The sequence below is a fragment of the Nansenia antarctica genome (assembly GCF_963989245.1).
Source record: "Nansenia antarctica genome assembly, chromosome: 6".
NCBI classification, from domain to species: domain Eukaryota; kingdom Metazoa; phylum Chordata; class Actinopteri; order Argentiniformes; family Microstomatidae; genus Nansenia; species Nansenia antarctica.
Window position 1 is genome coordinate 69,189,303 of NC_137676.1, and position 17,451 is coordinate 69,206,753.

A 17,451-nucleotide genomic window follows, 5' to 3' on the forward strand; every position below is an offset into this window, starting at 1 on the left:
GAAGAAGATCTACTTCCAACAAATTGCACATTCAAATCTGTTATCTTGGGCCCATACTGTGGAATTGGCGAGTCTGGAGAAAGAGGTCTATACTCATCCAGTGACATATACGATTCAGGGGAGGACGGTCTGGTCTCCGAAAACCAACGACCAAGGTTCAGCAGAGTGGATTTACTATCAGAAAGAAGAAAGTCAGTAGACAACGGTCTGTGTTTCCATGAATCCATGTCTGTTTCTTCTCTATACTCACTCTCTGGTATGTACGATTCGGGGGAGTCTGCTCTATTCCCTGCAGACAACTCCCCGAGATATAAACCAGAGTACTGAAGGTCTGAAATAACCGAATCCGGTGATGACTGTCTACTTCCATTGTAAAACAAATAATAATCACAATAGGTAGATGTGAACTGGGGAACTGGAGAATCGGGAGAGAGGGGTCCATACTCATCAAATGATGCAACAGACCCTGGGGAGACTGCTCTTAAATCTGGAAACACAAGCTCAAGGAATGAAAAATCATAATCTGAAGTAACTGATTCTGGCGTCAACAGTCTGTATTTCATTACGTCTCTGTCAACTGACTCTCCAAAATCACTTTCTGATATGAAAGACGCAGGGGAATCAGGTCTGTTCTCAGCGAACAATTCCTCACGGTATAAACTAGTGTAATCAAAGTCTGAAGCGACTGAGTCTGGTGACGAAGACCTGTCTTCCGTGAATAACAAATGATAATCACAAAAGGTAGGTGCGAATTGAGGAACAGGTGAATCAGGAGACAGGGGTCTATACTCATCCAATGAGGTAACAGATTCAGGAGAAGATGGCCTCGTGTCAGTAAACAAGTGGTCAAGATATACAAGGTTTCCATCACTGTTTGAACTGAGTGATTCAGGGGAGAGTGGTCTATACTCAGGAAGGGAAGACAATTCGACAAACTCCCAATCATCCTCGCTATGTGACTCTGAGCTGACAGATTCTGCTGAGAATGACATAGATGGGTGTCTTTGAGTTGCATCTCTATATTCAGATTCTGATGATACTGATTCAGGTGAATCTGTTCTGAAGTCATTAAACAATTCCTCAGGACATACACCTGAGTACTCTAAATCCGAAGCTGTCGATTCAGGTGACGAGGATCTATACGTAGACAAATATAGTGAATATTCAGGTATTGACGGTTCATACTGAGGAACAGGTGAGTCAGGAGAGAGATGGCTGTATTCATTTACTGATGTAACTGACTCTGGCGAGGATGCTCTACTCTCAGCAAACAGATTGTCGACAGACCAAACGTCTGCATAGTCTATCTCTGATGTCACGGGCGACACGGATCTACACTCTCCCATCATCACTGCACACTCAGGAAATGGTGGACAATACTCTGGTACTGGAGAATCAGGCGATAGTGACCTGTGTTCACTCACAGACCTGTACGATTCTGGAGAATCAGAGCGGTAGTCATCAGAAAACACTGATGGGTAAGGGGAGCAGAGGGGACTCGAACCAATCCAGTCCGAATCGTTTACACCAAATAAAGGTTTCTCATACTTGTACAGTTCAGATACAGGTACACACGGTGGAGGTTCCATGTACTCTATGATGTAGGTTGTAATCTCTGGTGGTGACCCGGACCCATCTGATCTGGGAGAGAGAGGTCTGCTATCATCGAACGGCAGGGCAGAGTCTCGAGCTAACCCTCTCCGCTGTCGTTGAGGTGAATCGGACGACATTGCCCTGTAATCGCTAACGGAGATGACTGATTCAGGGGATGATAGTCTAGCTACAGACACAAACCCTGATTCTACGGGTGAGAAATCCCTTACAGGTGACAAGCTGTCATAATCCTTTTCTGACTCTAAAGATTCAGGGGTCAAAGGGCGGTAGTCTGCGAAAGCCGAACATTGTGCCGTGTCCTGCGTATCTTGGCCGGGTGACTGTAGTATGTGTTGGGGAAGTGGCACGAAAAGATTAGAGGTGAAAGCCTTAGGCTCAGGGATATAGGACGTTTTGGCCCTCACAATAACATAATCGGCGTCTGGGTAGACTGGGTAGCGACTAGGGTGTCTATGAGATGAGTCGCATGCCATCTGAGCAGACACACTGGTGGTCAGACTTTGTGGCAAAACGCCCTGTTGAAAAGCGGTTTGATAGGGTCTACCTCCTACTACGCTGTATCTAGCCGTGGCTTCGCTAGGCTTGGCGGCAGGGACGTCACACTCATTTGCCACCTCTCCACTCTCGTCAATGAAGGGAAGCCGAGCCTCCAAGCTCATCGAGTCGTCTCCGAACACTCCACACACCCCCCTGCCCTCTTGGGTTTTTCCCTGCTGGTCGTCACACCTGGGGGACTTGAGGCCTACCTCCTTACTGGACAAGACCTCCTGCAAGACCTCGTCATACCCGGCGTACATGACCCTGTGGAACTGAGGGGTTATCTCAACTATGTGCTGCTGAGAGAGCTGCCCTCTCCGATCGACCACACGGTCTTCTTCAGCGGTGGCCAACGTGGCAGGGCGCTGCTCAGGTGGTAAGCTCGCTTGGCGGCTACGGCCCCCCTGGGCTAAACTGCTGGAGTCTGGGGCTTCTCTGGTCGGCCTGGGCTTGGATTTGGGGGTCAGACTGATAGAGGAGGCCGCGGCGGTGGTGGTGGTGGAGACGTAGGCCCTGTCCTGAGGTGCTTCCCTAAACCCGACCCAAAGCTCGCTGAAGTCTGTCTCGGCTTGAGCCGACTCTGACAGGCTGGGGCCAAAGTCCCTGATGGATATGGGGGACAATGTCATCCTGACATCCTGATCGGGGGAGGACAACCGTCGTTCTCCTTCACCCTGCTGCACCGGTGAAAGTAGGCTGCCGCCTTGGAGGCAGGTGTGAGCATCAGTGGCGCCCCCTGCTGGCTGAACCTCACCAATGCTGTAACTCTGGCGGTCGTCTCTCCCTCTGTACTGGGGGTCATACACCTGGGACGCTAGCCTCCACAGTGCCGCTTCTCTCGGGCAAAGAGGGGGACTTACTTGCTCCTCGTTGTTCTCGTCGTTCGTGGGCTCCGGTGCCGCCGCCGTGTCCTCCGGCGTCCACAGGTTGGGGTTCAGTTCTCTGGAACACAGAAAGGTTTATAACTAAGCGTTATAACTGTGTTGTAACAACATTTCGGTAAAGAGGCATTTGGAAATGTCATCATATATCACGTTCAAGCAGTTTGTGTTATTACACAAGTGGGAAAAGAAACAGTCTGAGTTATACCACATATTATGTATATAATACAACCGCTTAAATGTATTACTATGCAACTAAGAGCACATGAATGACTAAAAGTTAGTAATTAACACTAGAACAGCCAACATCTACTATAAGAGCCGCCTCAGGGGTCAAATGACCATAGACAATGGAACGCTGCTACTTACACACAAACATCACATCTTGTAAATTAGCCTGCCGGCCTCCTACGCAGAAGAACTGCAAAATAGCTTTATACTAGCTTATCCTGATGTGATTTTGAAAATGTAAGGATACTGGGTGGAAGAACACACATATCTAGGAAAAGTCATGAAAGGAGGATCTTGAAATTTGATAGACTGAAATAAGATACACATTTTGTTTTACTCACATAGTCAAATGACCCCACCCAAGGCTGTTCTAGTGTTAATGTTATACAATGTTGTTTCTAGAATAGTTACCACACAGATATGAGGGCAACTTAATGCAAAGTGTGACCAAAGAGTAAACTGGGCTTTCATTGGTCTATAAAAGCATACAAGGCATGAATAAACTGACAGGAATAAAAATGATTTTGCTTTTCAAGCTGTCTTACAGCTGTCTTCATTGTACTCTTCTCTACATCAAATCTATACATAAGCACAAGACTCTAATGATCAGCACTGATTGGTCCACTGAATGATTGACATACAGTGGGATCTCCAGCTCCTCCAACAGGTCACCGTGCATGCTCTCTGAAGGGGTGTGTCCCACAGGCTCCGCCCAGGATGGAATGTCCAGGAGGGAGGCCACTGATAGGTCCTCTTCTGAGACAGCAGGGGGCGGTCTCTGGGAAGACTCCACCCTCACCAGTCTGGGGCTGTCAACGTCCTCCTGCACTAAGGAGAGGGCTACCGACACTGACAGAGAGAAACACACACGCACGCACACACGCACGCACACGCATGCACAGACAGACAGACAGACAGACAGACAGACAGACCCACACACACACACACACACACACACGCACACACACATTAGTGGCAGTGGCGGCTGGCCGATAGAGGGCGCTGGGGCGCCGCCCCCACCTTCACTTCCTAGTTGCGATTTGTAAAAGTTTTTTTTTTAAATAAACATTGTTTATTCACAAAATGCGGCTGATATTCTGTCGGCGCCTATCAGCATTCATTAAAAATCCTCCAATACAATAAACATTTTTATCTGTGTGTGTGTAAAATTCACTGTTAAAATACATAGGGGGAGGACGCGGGGCGCCGGTCAATGCATGTCTATGGCACTTCAAATACTTTTGGCTTACACGTGAGCTGTAGCAGCGCTCCAATTGGCTGTCTATTTCTTGGCCGGGGCACAAAAATGTGCGTCCTGAATATCCAGCATAAGATGTGGTGTGTGGGGTTTGCCAGCTTTAATTTGTCTTCCACTTCCTACTTCCGGTGGCGCTGCTCTGTAGCGAGTCGGGCCGGTGATACACACAAACACAGCCGGTGATACACCCAAACACAGATCACGGTATCCAACGGTATTTAATCTCACAGTGGGGAAAGCAATTTCGTCTAAACCCATAAATCCTTTCACGTCAGATGGCTCGGATTTTCTCCTGTGGATCGATTGGACTGTATAGCGCTTTCCCGTTTTCCGTCGGTAAAGAGCAGATTCATTCGCACAAGGTAAGATACAGACAACAGGCTGTTCACATAAATTAGAGTTTACTGTTCATCTTCTACACATATTTACGCAACTAGACACGATGCCCAAGAGAAGCTGATAGTGTGGCGGGCATTATTGTTGCATTAATAATCTATGCGCCTAATCATATTTCTGTTGTTAATTCATTAGTTTTAGGCATTTATAAAGAGATTATGTTTAAGCTTCAGAGAGCCCACGTGAGAGTGTTTTAAGGCTTCAAGCTGTTTTTATATTTTTTGGTTTAAATTAGGCTACATTTTACAATTTAGCAGATGCTTTATCTAAAACGACGGACAATTAGAGATTAGCCTACAGGGACAGTCTCCCTGGCGTAATTGAGGGCTAAGTGCCTATAATCGTAACACAGACGGGGTGAATTTCATGAATGAAAGTGAAAGTTCTGTCACAAAACGCCGTTACGTATCCTCACACATGTTTAAGTGGGTATTGCGTGGGTAAAGTGAAATTACTTCTTTGTTTTGAGCGGCAGTGCGAGTTTTATGCGCTGCGCGCGCGAAAGAGGACCCCCCCACCACTAATGTGAAAAATCCTGGAGGAAACACTGCTGTGCCCCACCCAAAATTTTGAGCACCAGCCGCCACTGATTAGTGGACAATGCTATACAGGCTACAGCACCAACAATACCAACAGTAGACTTTCAAGCAACCGTCTTCATCAATGAACATTATAGAGATAATAATATATCATATTAGTATTGAGTGACACGGACCTTTGCATTGAAAAAGTCTGTTTTGCCTCCTATCGTTGTTATACTTAAAAATGGCAAAAGTAATGTATGAAGTAAAAAATAAGATGCTTCCAGACTGTATCCAGAGACTGTTTCAAGTTAGACAGAGTAATTACGAACTCAGAGGAATATGTATGTTTATGAAAACAGAGATTAGAACAAATGCAAAACAAAGATGTATAACAGTTAAAGGAGTTAACTTATGGAATACTTTTGAAAAGGAAATGAAAATGTGTAGTACACTAAAAGGATTTTAAAAATTACAAAAAAACAAGATGATTAACAAGTATAAAACAGAGGTATAAATCTAGTTTTTGTTTGGTATTTTTGAACTTTTTGTTAACATGTGTAAGTAACATTTTGTTTATAAATGTTTCTATGTCTTGATTATGCACTCATAAGGGGAAAACCACTAATCTAAAGGCGCATTAATATAGTTTTTTGTTTGGTACTTTGGAGTTTTCTGTTAAGATGCGTAAGTGAATTTTTGTTTATAAAGGTTTCAGTGTTTTGATTATGCACTCATGGGGAAAAAAACAACAACCATACATGTAACAAGGGTAGGCGCAATAATACACCTTTTTGGTCCTGGTCACAGCATTGTGACTGTGTACATTTTTTAAAAAAATGTTTTATTTGTTATATCTGTATTATGAATTGTATAGGGGACCAAAATAAACATTCTCAATCAATATACAGCGATGGATGTTGCATACCTTCACTGTGATCCAGAGTCTTTTCTATCTCTGCGTACGTTCTGGAGGTCTGCTCCTGGACGGTCTTGTTCATCTGCGTCTCAATGAGGTGAACAATGTCCATGCGGTTTATCTTGGTCAGCCTCTTTATCAAACTGTCCTCTGTGGAAGGATATAGTGTAAATCAAATAGGTTGTATATGTGACACAGTCTGATCATTTGGTCTGCATGTCGGCAACCAATCAAAATGTTCTGATATTTCTTTTGAAACACGGAGCTACGGAAATATGAATCACAACACACACTCGCTAGTCAAGCCAAGATACTGCAATGTAATGGATTCGGTGAGTAATCCCCACTGCTACCTAGTTAACTATAACACTACTTTACATTGTTAGCAGGCTCACAAACACAAGCTGTGTTAGTTGACTAGCGATGTGGGACAACGGTATCACCCTCAGACTTTATTCACCCTCAGCACTAAATGACTTAAAGGCATGTGTGGGCCACAGAGCAGAGAATGTGTCCCTGGTGATGTTTCCATACTACCTTCCATACAACTAACCCTGACCTGTGGTATCCTTTTGCATCCAGAAACAGTACCTCGAGATGCCCAAAACAAGAACAGCAAGCTATAAAACATCACCCATCCCATTCTTTACAGGTCTCCTGAATGCCAAATAACGTAGGATGAACGTTTTAGCCTTACCCATCACCACCATAGACTGTGTTGATAAATACTCCAGATTCACTAAGTTATTATCACAGTTTTTATCCAAAATTGTGTTTCATATGTTTATGTTATATTTCATTGATGTTGATGTGATTGTAAATATTCTTGTATTTCAGTTTCACAAACTGCAAAAAGAATAATGCAATAAAGAAACTTGAGAATAATGAGTACACGTCACCTGTTGCGTGTTTGGCCTCCCGCTCCGTCCAGCGCTGTAGCAGGGCGTGGCTCTGCTCCTGGAGGGAGTTGGGGTTCTCCGCCCGGACCAGCTGGATCTCGTCCTCGTTAAACTCCAGCTCCCGGGCGAGCTCTGATCACAGGGGAGACGGGGGTGAACACGAGGACAGCTGTGCGTGTTTTACCTACTCTTAGAACCGCCTCATGGGTCTAGCTTCTCCTAGCTTTTCCTGATGTGATTTTGAAAATGTAAGGATACTGGGTGGTAGAACGCACATATCTAGGAAAAGTCATGAAAGGAGGGTCCTGATGTTTTTTTACGAGTGCAAAGATATACGGTACATATTTGTTTTCACCGTGACCCCACCATGGCTGTTCTAGTGTTAATGTACTGACTGCGAATACTCAAATATTTTTAAAATGGTTGTCTTATAAGCCCTAAAAGAGTAGTGTGTCAGAGACACTGACACAATCAGTGGATATTATGATCAATTAATCAGGGTTCGTTTGATATACATACAGTATATTACATACACATATACAGTATATTATATACTCCCACCTTCCATATACTTGCCAATCACAGTTATCAACTGCCCGAATGGAGTATTCCCAACATGAACAAACCATCACATTTCAATGCCCAATCACATCTTGCATTACTGAGAGGGTGAAGCAGAGACATCTCAACTTCAATGGGAAGATTCGGGCCGCCCCAAGCATCCCACTTAGCATTTCCCTTAAGAACGTACCTGTCCAACTGAACCCAAGCAGATCGGCAATGATCGTCAACATCTCCTCTTTCCTGTCAGCATCGTCCTGCCAATCCACTATAAACACCGCCACAGCCCAATGTTACACACGTCGTCATAGTTCACAGGACACCATTACAACATCTTTGAACAGATCAATGTAACACCTTTCATTTTTTGTGAATTCTATACAATGGGGTTCAAAAGTTAAGAAGTTTATAACTACTTTATAAACCATTAGGAAACTGATATAACTTTAACTCTAACCAATTTGTCTTAATTGTTTGATTGCCAAAGTGTGAGCTTACTGTTTGGCAAGCACCAAGCAGCTATCAAACAATGTACAGTAACTAATGAGTACACTGTTTGTTATGGGGTATAATGGATTCATCAATCATTTATAAACTAGTTATAAAAATGTTTTGAACCCATTATAAAGGGGCACCTTCATGTAAAGTGTTACCAGTCAATGTAACTGTGGCCTCTATGTTATTGGCTGTAAATTAAATGGTGGCTTGGTGATGTTGAGATGGATCATGGAGCTGAGGTGATTTTTGCAATCCATACTGTTATGAGATTAGCTTTTCTATTTGGTCACAATGAATGTATTGTTTTGGTTATTCAGTGCTGAAGCGATGGGAAAAATATGGCAATTAAGACAACTGAGTGTAGTGACTTTAGTAAAGCTGTATTAGTAAAGCTACTGTATATTAGTAATGTATGTATTTCATATCAGGGGTCTACAGATCACCATGGGCATTCAAGAGTTACACAACTAGGCCAGTCAATCTTGAGATTTCATGTACATATAGACATGTATATGGAAAAAGAACAATACAACATAGGACAAAACACCACATCACAACACGATGCAAAACAGAACAGGACACCAAGACATCAAGACAACACAAAACATCACAAAACAGAACAATACAGAACAGAAAAGTGACTAATGACATGTCTTGAAGAAAAGACAAGTCTTGCTGCCAAGAGTAAGAGGGAAAAGTTAGACACAGACCCATGTGGACGGGGGAGACGCCTTGCTGCGGCTCTGGAATTTGGTCACCGGCGATTCTCTGCATCTGAGTCTCCACCGTCTTGTCCCAGATGGGCCGCGACTCAAAGACGTCCTCCGTTACAGAAGACGGTCGCTCCCTTGGCAACGGCTTTCTTTCAGGCTCAGCGGCGTGAGAGGTCAGCGGGCCGCCGTCGTATTTGAAGACGACTGAATCTGGACTCTTGTGACTCTCGGCACTGCTGGTTTCCTCCTCGTTGTCTGCTGAGGATCTGAGGGAAGGGTCTTGTATGTTCCGTTTTCCCATGACTGGGAGTCTGGAGGGAAGAGGTTTGGATTTGACAGAGGGAGGACGGGAGCTCTCAGAATGGCTACGGATATCTTTAGCAGACACGCTTTCCTTGGCAGAACCAACATCTGTCACTGATCTAGTCCTCCGCTCCTGATCGAGCGATTCATCTTGTGTTGATTTTGGCCCCAGGCCTGGCACTGAGCTCAGGGAACAACCAGCTTTGACGGGTATCTTCGATTTGAAACCACTTTCCTTGTTGGCGGTAGTGTATTCATTTAGGTTGGTTAAGGTTGGGGGTGATTCCTGAAGGTCTGCCGAGATGTCAGACCATGCCGACACACTGAGGTGTGCCGTTGTGTCCTGAGAAGAAGTGGGCACCTCAATGACCGAGCATTGCTCCTCCTCCTCCTCCTCCTCCTCTTCCTCTTCATCCTCAGGGGATGAGTCTGAGGATTCGAGGCTCTGCTCAGAGTACACAGAGCGGGTGACTGTGGATGTGGCCGTTTGAAGTTCAGCTATAGTTGAATCTAGACATCCTAACTCAAGCTCTTGGGCGATTCCCATCTCACTCTGAGTTGCAGGAGGTTCCGGAGAACCTACCTCCACCTCGGTTGAACTTCCCATCTCAGCTTCACGTAGGGGAAGGATTTGCCCACTCTCAGCCTTGTCAGCCGAGGATGAAGGCTCAGTTTTGATAAAGGTCCTTGGCTTTGCCACAGGTATTTCACTTTGATCAAACTCAGGCAGCGGGGTGGTCAGGATTGGCGAATCAGATGGATCTTTGGTTTGGTCTGTCTCTTGACAGGGCAGATCAGCATCAGCAATGCTCTGCTCTGTTTTAAAATAATCTGCATAATCTTCTCCAGCTTCATCTGGCACAACTTCATCTATTGGATGTTCACCTATGTGGAAAAATGCATATCCCCCCCCCTCTTCCTCATAGCTCCTCGTGGTCATGTCAATAGCTCCCCCTCTAGTCATTTCAAAGAATTTCCCTTCCTGGAATTGAAACGGGTTAGGGGTGCCCTCTTCGGTTGGTGTACGGCCAGGTGTGGTGTCAGGAGTCTTGCAGTCTGCAGTGAGACCCAGAATCCTCTGCTCCTCCGCTGCAACCCTGGCATCAAAGGCTGCATCATCATCATCATCATCATCATCATTCCTATCATCATCAGGCATGATGCTCCAAGGCACCAACTCTCCATGAACAGTCTCATCTTCGGGCTGCAATTCCAGACTATCTGCTTCCGTTGAGGCACTATGTTCAACAACACAACCTTCCTCTGGTTTGAGGGCCCCCTCGGCTTCTTCCATGTCAAGAAGAGGAGTGTGAGGTTCTTTGGGAGAACATTGTTCCTCTGGCTGTGCGTGACTCTTTGGATCTCTACATTCTGTCACACCGCTGTCACTGAGGCTGTCAGTGGTTGCAGAGGACAGTTCCTTCCCAATTGTAATCTTCACTTCATTATCCTCTGACTCTTCTGTTAGGCTTTCCACTTCTCCATCAGTTACCTTAACTTCCTCAACTTCCCTGACATTTTCTTCGGCATATTGTTCGTTGCTAAGTGATTGATGGCTAAAGTGCTCAGCGGTCTGACTGCTGTCTGGTGGACCTGGGACTATGTGAGGTAATTCAGATGCACTGTGGACGGAACTATCCCCTCCCACTAACTCATCCTGAGATAAGTGTATTTCAGAGACGGGTTCAATAGACTCCACCGAATATGGCTCCATTTTGGCCTCAAGTAGCTCTGACTCGCTGTTAATTGTCCTACTGTCTACCCTTGATTGTGATTCTTCGTAATCTCCAGCTTCTGATAAAATGCAGGCATCTAAGAGCTTGCCATCTCTCTTCATTTTGGCGTCCTGGTCCATCTCCTCAAAGGTTTTGATCTTGGCGGCCATTTTGAACATCTCCTCCTCCGGAGTGAACTGTCTTTGGGCCATCTCATCATCTTCTTCGACTTGGTCCCCATGGTCATCCACATCCTCGGGGAGTGAGCTTGGTTTTAAGGGCATGGGAAAGCACTCAGAGCCGGGCTCTTTCGGGTCAAAGCTCCCCTCGTTCTCATCTCTCAGGGTCTTCGGCGAAAGAGGGTGTTCGAGTTCCTCACTTTCTATTTGGTGTATCTGTTTGGAGTCATCATCATCATCCTCTTCCATGCTTCTTCCGTGCTCCACATCAAGACAGGCCCTTAGCTGCGAGGTGTAATCCTCATACACAGCTGTCTTCTCTGTCACATGCAAGCCTGTGTCCTGCTTCTGTACTGTAGGACTGCTCTCCAGTGAGTCAGGGCAGGGAGACTCCCTCATGGGGCTTGGCTCTAAAGAGTCGGGGGACTTCCGAGAGGACCCGTCCTCCACGTTTGGACTGGCCTCCAGTGAGTCTGCGTGAGAGGGTCGTCTCTCAGAGTCGTCTATGGCAAAAGGACGGAAAGCCTCAGAGCCGGCAGGTCTGAGTTGGAGGCTCATACTCTCAGGGCTCTGCAGCAGTCGCCTCTCAGATGGCTCTCTTTCATATGGCTCCGATGCCCTCTGACTGTCTTCTCTATCGGTTGCAGTTGAGTACTGCGTGTTTGGGTTTGAGTATGAGAGCTCTGAAATTTCAGGAGGTGGTGATATATCCATAGCTGTTTCATTCCAGTCCTCCAGGGACCCAATGGGGATCTGGCTGTCTTCAGAGCACTGTGTAGGGAGCACTGATCTTTGAAGGTCAAAGGTCATCTCCTCTGAGTCTCCGGACTGTGACACTGAGACAGACTGACTTTTAGACTCTACATCAGTTGGATGACTTTGCCCAAACCCTTCTTCTTCACCGTCAACAGCATCATCCTCCCATCCACCCCCAATGTCTCCTACTACTGAGGAGGTTTGGGGTTCTGGTTTGCTCTCCCGTTTAAGAATGACTTGTTCGAATCTCTCCTGGACGATATCCTCCGCTGGCAGCACAACAGGCTGGTCCTGTAGGTACCGGTCCAAGTCTCCGCTGAGTAGTGATTCCATGCCTGACATGTCCTTTACTGCCGTAGCGGGGCCAGAGGAGGTCTTTCTCTCGATCCTGACTTCCTCTAACAACAGTTCCTGAACTGAAGTGGGAGTCATCTCTTTGACCTCTACATCTCCCTGAAGGTCGAAGGTAATCTCCCGTGAGTCTCCAGACTGTGACACTAAAGTAGTCTGACTTTTAGACTCTGCATCAGTTGAACGACTTTGCCCTAGCCCTTCTTCACTGTTGATGGCATTATCCTCCCATCCACCCCTTACACCTCCTACTTCTACCCTCTCTAGTTGTTCTGTCTCTATAGTCACTGTTGACATGTTTTCCTCTTCTGAGGTGATTGAGAAGGTTTGGGTTTCTGGTTTGGTCTCCCGTTTAAGAATGACTTGTTCGAATCTCTCCTGGACGATATCCTCCGCTGGCAGCACAACAGGCTGGTCCTGAAGGACCTGGGCCAAGTCTCCACTGAGTAGTGATTCCATGCCTGACATGTCCTTTACTACTGTAGCGGGGCCAGAGGAGGTCTTTCTCTCGATCCTGACTTCCTCTAACAACAGTTCCTGAACTGAAGTGGGGGTCATCTCTTTGACCTTTACATCTCCTTGAAGGTCGAAGGTAATCTCCCGTGAGTCTCCAGACTGTGACACTAAAGTAATCTGAGTTTTAGACTCTACTTCAGTAGAATGAGTTTGCCCGAGCCCTTCTTCACCATCAATGGCATCGTCCTCCCATCCACCCCCTATGCCTCCTACGTCTACCCTCTCTAGTTGTTCTGTCTCTATAGTCACCGTTGACATGTTATCCTCTTCTGAGGAGATTGAGATTTCCGGTTTGCTCTTCCGTTTAAGAATGACTTGTTCGAATCTCTCCTGGACAATGTCCTCCGCTGGCAGCACAGGTACCATGTCTTGTAGGTACCGGTCCAAATCTCCACTGAGTAGTGATTCCATGCCTGACATGTCCTTTACCACCGTAGTGGGGCTGGAGGAGGCCTTTCTCTCGATCCTGACTTCCTCTAAGAACGGTTCCTGAACTGAAGTGGGAGTCATCTCTTTGAACTCTATGACTTCAGTGTCGGTTTCTAGAAAGTTTCCTCGATCGTCTTGAACGCCAACGTCCACAATGTCGCCTACTTTTATCTCATCTGCCTTTTCAGTTTCCCTACTTACTGTGAACATGTCTGCCTCCTGTGGGGAGAAGATGAAGGCCTCTGGACTCATGTGTGGGGTGTCTGCCAGTCCCTCGTGCTTCTCACTCTCTCCCACGCTTGAGTGAGGAGTCCTGCTTCCCAAACTTGTTCCAGGCGATTCCGCCACCCCTTCGTGTTTCAGAGTCTCAGGGCTTTCATCTGTATATTTCACCTCATTCCCACCCGTAGTGAGGAAATATCCACCATCATTTGTACACGGACTGAACGTGGCAGTTGGCCTGGTGTCTGATGATGTCTGCCTGAAGAGCTGGTATTCAGGACTGTCCTCTAGCTCTGCCTTGATGTCTGCAGTGAAGTCCTCGGAGGGCCTACGGTCTGGGCTGATCTGCATATCTTCAGAGGGCCTACGATCAGTCTCTAACTCTGGTTTGACTAACCGTACCATGACTGGAATGTTCCCTGACTCTTCCGTATCCAAGCTGATTCCTGCTACTTCCAGTTGGGATTCATCCGAGCTGACAGTTGAAAATTGAACCCTAACTGTTCTTATCTCTGATACTTGAGTGTGCTCCCTGACTAAGCTTACGGCTGGTTCCTCTGACCCCTCGAGTGTTATGACCTCACTCTGTGAGCAGAGAATCGTGGAAGTTTGATACTGAGATTGCTGATCAGTAGGACTGGTTTCAGCTGTGTGTGTCTGATCAGAGACCAGTGTTGAGCTTACAGATGTGGCCACGGCTCTGTGTTCAAAAAGCCCTGCTTTGTTCTTGGATGGGTCCTGCCCTGTCTGGAACGCCTTCATCAGCTCACGGACGGACATCGTCTCCTCCAGTCTCTCCGTCTGAGACCGGGGAGATTTCGGAGATATTGGAACTTTGGGGAGGTCTGGCATTTCCTGATTCGGTTCTCCTGATTCGTTGACACTGATGTAGGACTTAGTCTGGGGGATTGCTGCCTGTGCAGGTTTTCGCTTCCAACCCTCCTCCTCCCCCTCCTGCTCTTCAACCTTCTTCTGCAAAGCCTTGACCCTGTCCTTTATGGACCCGATAGGGGTCTCTACCACACGAGGGGATGCTGGTGGTTCCATGGCTGGGGTCACCCCTAGCCCAGAATCCCCAAGAAGCACATCCCCATCCAGGGACTCCTGCGAGCTCACCCTCTCAAGCTCCCCCTCGGAGCTGCTGCATCCGGAACGTTCCCTGTCCCTCAGTTTCTTTCGAATGGGCTTTTTGATATCTGGAGGACGGCGTTTGCCATCCCGGGTGAGAACGACCTGTTCGAATCTCTCCTGGACGACGCTCTCCTCTCGTGGGGCGGTGGGCACCACGGGCCTGTCCTCTAGGTAGTGGTCCATGTCACTGCTGAGGTGGGACACCATCCCTGACATGTCACCAACTTCTACGGTCGGTGCGGAAGAGGTCTTCTGTGAGACTCTGACCTCGTTTAATTGCGGTTCTTGTACAGAAGAGGACATCCTTGCTTTGGCTTCGACCACTTCAGTCTCAGAGAGCAGAACCCACTCTTCCATTTTGGATCCTCTAAGTATTTCCTCTCTGTTATCCGTGACCGTTCCTCCCTGTAGGATACCTCCAACCTTCTCCAGGTCCTCCTTGACACGTCTCATTATTTCATACGGTTCTCCGGCCTCCTCCTCCATCCTTCTACCCCTTCCACCTCCATCCTGAGAGGCTGAGAGTTCCGTTGGCTCTGTTGTCAAGATGACAGACATTTTGATGAGGTCCTGCTTCATGTCTGTGACCTCTGAAAGGAGGTCCGGGCTTGCCAGGGTAGCCGGGTCATGAACCTGGTGGGTGAATGTCTCTGTCGACTCCGTTTCGTCATCTTCCGTTTTTCAAAAACAAGACAACCAAAGAGGGTAAAGAACACAGGGGGGAAATGAAGTGGGGGAAGAGAGACATCGGGAAAACTTTGGTCAGGGCAGAAATATCACAATATATCTTCGGTTCACAGTGTAGGAAAGCAGGTTGACAGAAAAGAGGAGTCGTGAGACGAAGAATATCTGACTCAGAGATCCAGAGGACATAGGAAGGGAGGGGGCAGCAACAGCAGAAGCGAAGCGAACAGAAGAGAAAGGGGGAAAGATATGGGCAGGAAATAACTTGTGTATCAGATGAGGACGCTGGAGGTAGAAGTCGGAGGACGGCTCATTGTAATGCATGGAGCGAAATGAGGAATGGTATCAAAGACTTGTGTTTGATAACATTCCTTATTCCATTCAATGCATTACAATGCGCCCCTACTCCGATTTCTACCTCCACCACCCTCCCCTGTTGTGTATACATTAATATGTTAGTGACTACACATTCATACATATGACACAGGATAGAAGTCTACAAAAACAGCTGAGGAAACAGAGAGACCGGAGTATCGTACAGATGGACAGGGAAAGGGGGAGAGGAAAACACAATAGACTGGATTCAGACAACTAGGCATCTCAAGATTGTTGTGGACATGAAGGGCTCATGTCTACTGACAAAAGAATATTGGAAAAAAGAATAAAGTATTTCCAACGCCATAAAAGCCCATGAAAGCTAACTGTCAGTATAAAAAGTCTAAAATAATAGATATCTAAATGTAAATAGATAAATTAGGGATGTCACAGCTGCTTCTGTTGTTAAGGTAGATGTATCTAGTGTCTTAAGCTTACAGAGAATAGCTTATATCAGAAGACATAGTGTCAGAGACAATCAGTCATAAACAAAGTAAAACTTTAAACTAAGTTGTTCTTGTGTGTAGTAACATTGTACCTGCGTAGTAACATTGTAATAACATGTAGTTACAGTAATTAACTAATTGCTTTGTAATTGCATAGGCATGGAGGACAATGGAGGCTGATGGAAGCAGAAATGGAGGCTGGTGGAAGAGAAATGGTACCAAAAACTGTGTTTGATAGCTGTGGGGAACATGACGCGTTCCGACCGGCAGGGGGAGCTATAGGACAGTTGGTGAAGGGAGGAGGGGCCAATTGGACCCTCCTCCCTTCACCAACTGTCCTATAGCTCCCCCTGCCGGTCGGAACGCGTCATGTTCCCCACAATAGCATTCCCTATTCCATTCCATGCATTACAACAAGCCCATCCTCCGATTTCTACCTCCGCCAGCCTCCCCTAATGAAGGTATTGGTGCTGCAGAAACTCTCCTATTTCACTTGTGTAAAAAAAACCTCCATTACAATCCAATTACAAAGACACAACATTGTTATACACTGTTGTTACTAAGGTTGTTGCACTGTTACTAGGCAACTGAACATGAAGTGTTAACCAATACGGCACACATGCTAATGTACTGATAACGTAAAGGAAGAATGTGTCGAAATGAACATGACTGTGTGAATGAAATCATACTGACTGAGTGAGTGAAATGAATTCAGGTAATCTAAATCAATCAAAGATTGATTGAGACACACACACACTACACACAAAAACACACAGACAGACAGACTAACAAAGAAACAGCAGTGTTTGTGTGAGTCAAGTTATTTCCATGCAGAGCAAAGGAAGAGTGTCGGCATGCAGCTGTGAGGATGGGTTTAAGGGAGTGATCTGTGAGGAAACCCCAGAGGTCAATGGTCTCCGTGAGTTCGTTCCAGTCAAACAAATCTAGAATTACTCTCAAAGCACAGTGCATTTAAATATCTGTTTCGATTTCTTTATCCAAATATGTTTCCCTTTTTTATTTGTTATTTCCCCCAAGTATTCTATTTGACCGCTTTTGTGGATTTGACGGTTTGTATAACCAACACAAAGGTCAAAGGTCATTGTCGGTAAAAAAAACTAATATGTGGGAGTAAAACCAGACTGGTTGAAGGAGGGAGAAACTGAATGGGTTTTGGAGGAGAGGATGTGATGCGAATCAGCCATAGCATAGCGACCAGGGACCGAGAGGTAACTGTACAAGACGTTAGTATTACACAGCAGGGTTAATCAAGACTACGACTACTGTATTCTAAGCAATGCAGTTCATTAGCTTGC

General features: G+C 46.2%; 1 protein-coding gene across 1 annotated transcript in view; it reads right to left on the reverse strand.

Annotated features, from left to right (window-relative positions):
• LOC308160887 (ankyrin-2-like) overlaps window positions 1-17,451 on the reverse strand; it is a gene marked incomplete at both ends in the record, with an annotated part of 89,106 nt that overhangs the window by 26,976 nt on the left and 44,679 nt on the right. The window contains 9 exons of the mRNA XM_080534820.1: window positions 2,166-3,093; window positions 3,905-4,112; window positions 6,367-6,507; window positions 7,257-7,388; window positions 8,008-8,085; window positions 9,047-9,760; window positions 10,358-10,618; window positions 11,156-13,844; window positions 14,184-15,301. Of these exons, the coding sequence (XP_080390946.1) occupies window positions 2,166-3,093; window positions 3,905-4,112; window positions 6,367-6,507; window positions 7,257-7,388; window positions 8,008-8,085; window positions 9,047-9,760; window positions 10,358-10,618; window positions 11,156-13,844; window positions 14,184-15,301 (6,269 nt within the window). The remainder of the gene's footprint in view (window positions 1-2,165; window positions 3,094-3,904; window positions 4,113-6,366; window positions 6,508-7,256; window positions 7,389-8,007; window positions 8,086-9,046; window positions 9,761-10,357; window positions 10,619-11,155; window positions 13,845-14,183; window positions 15,302-17,451) is intronic.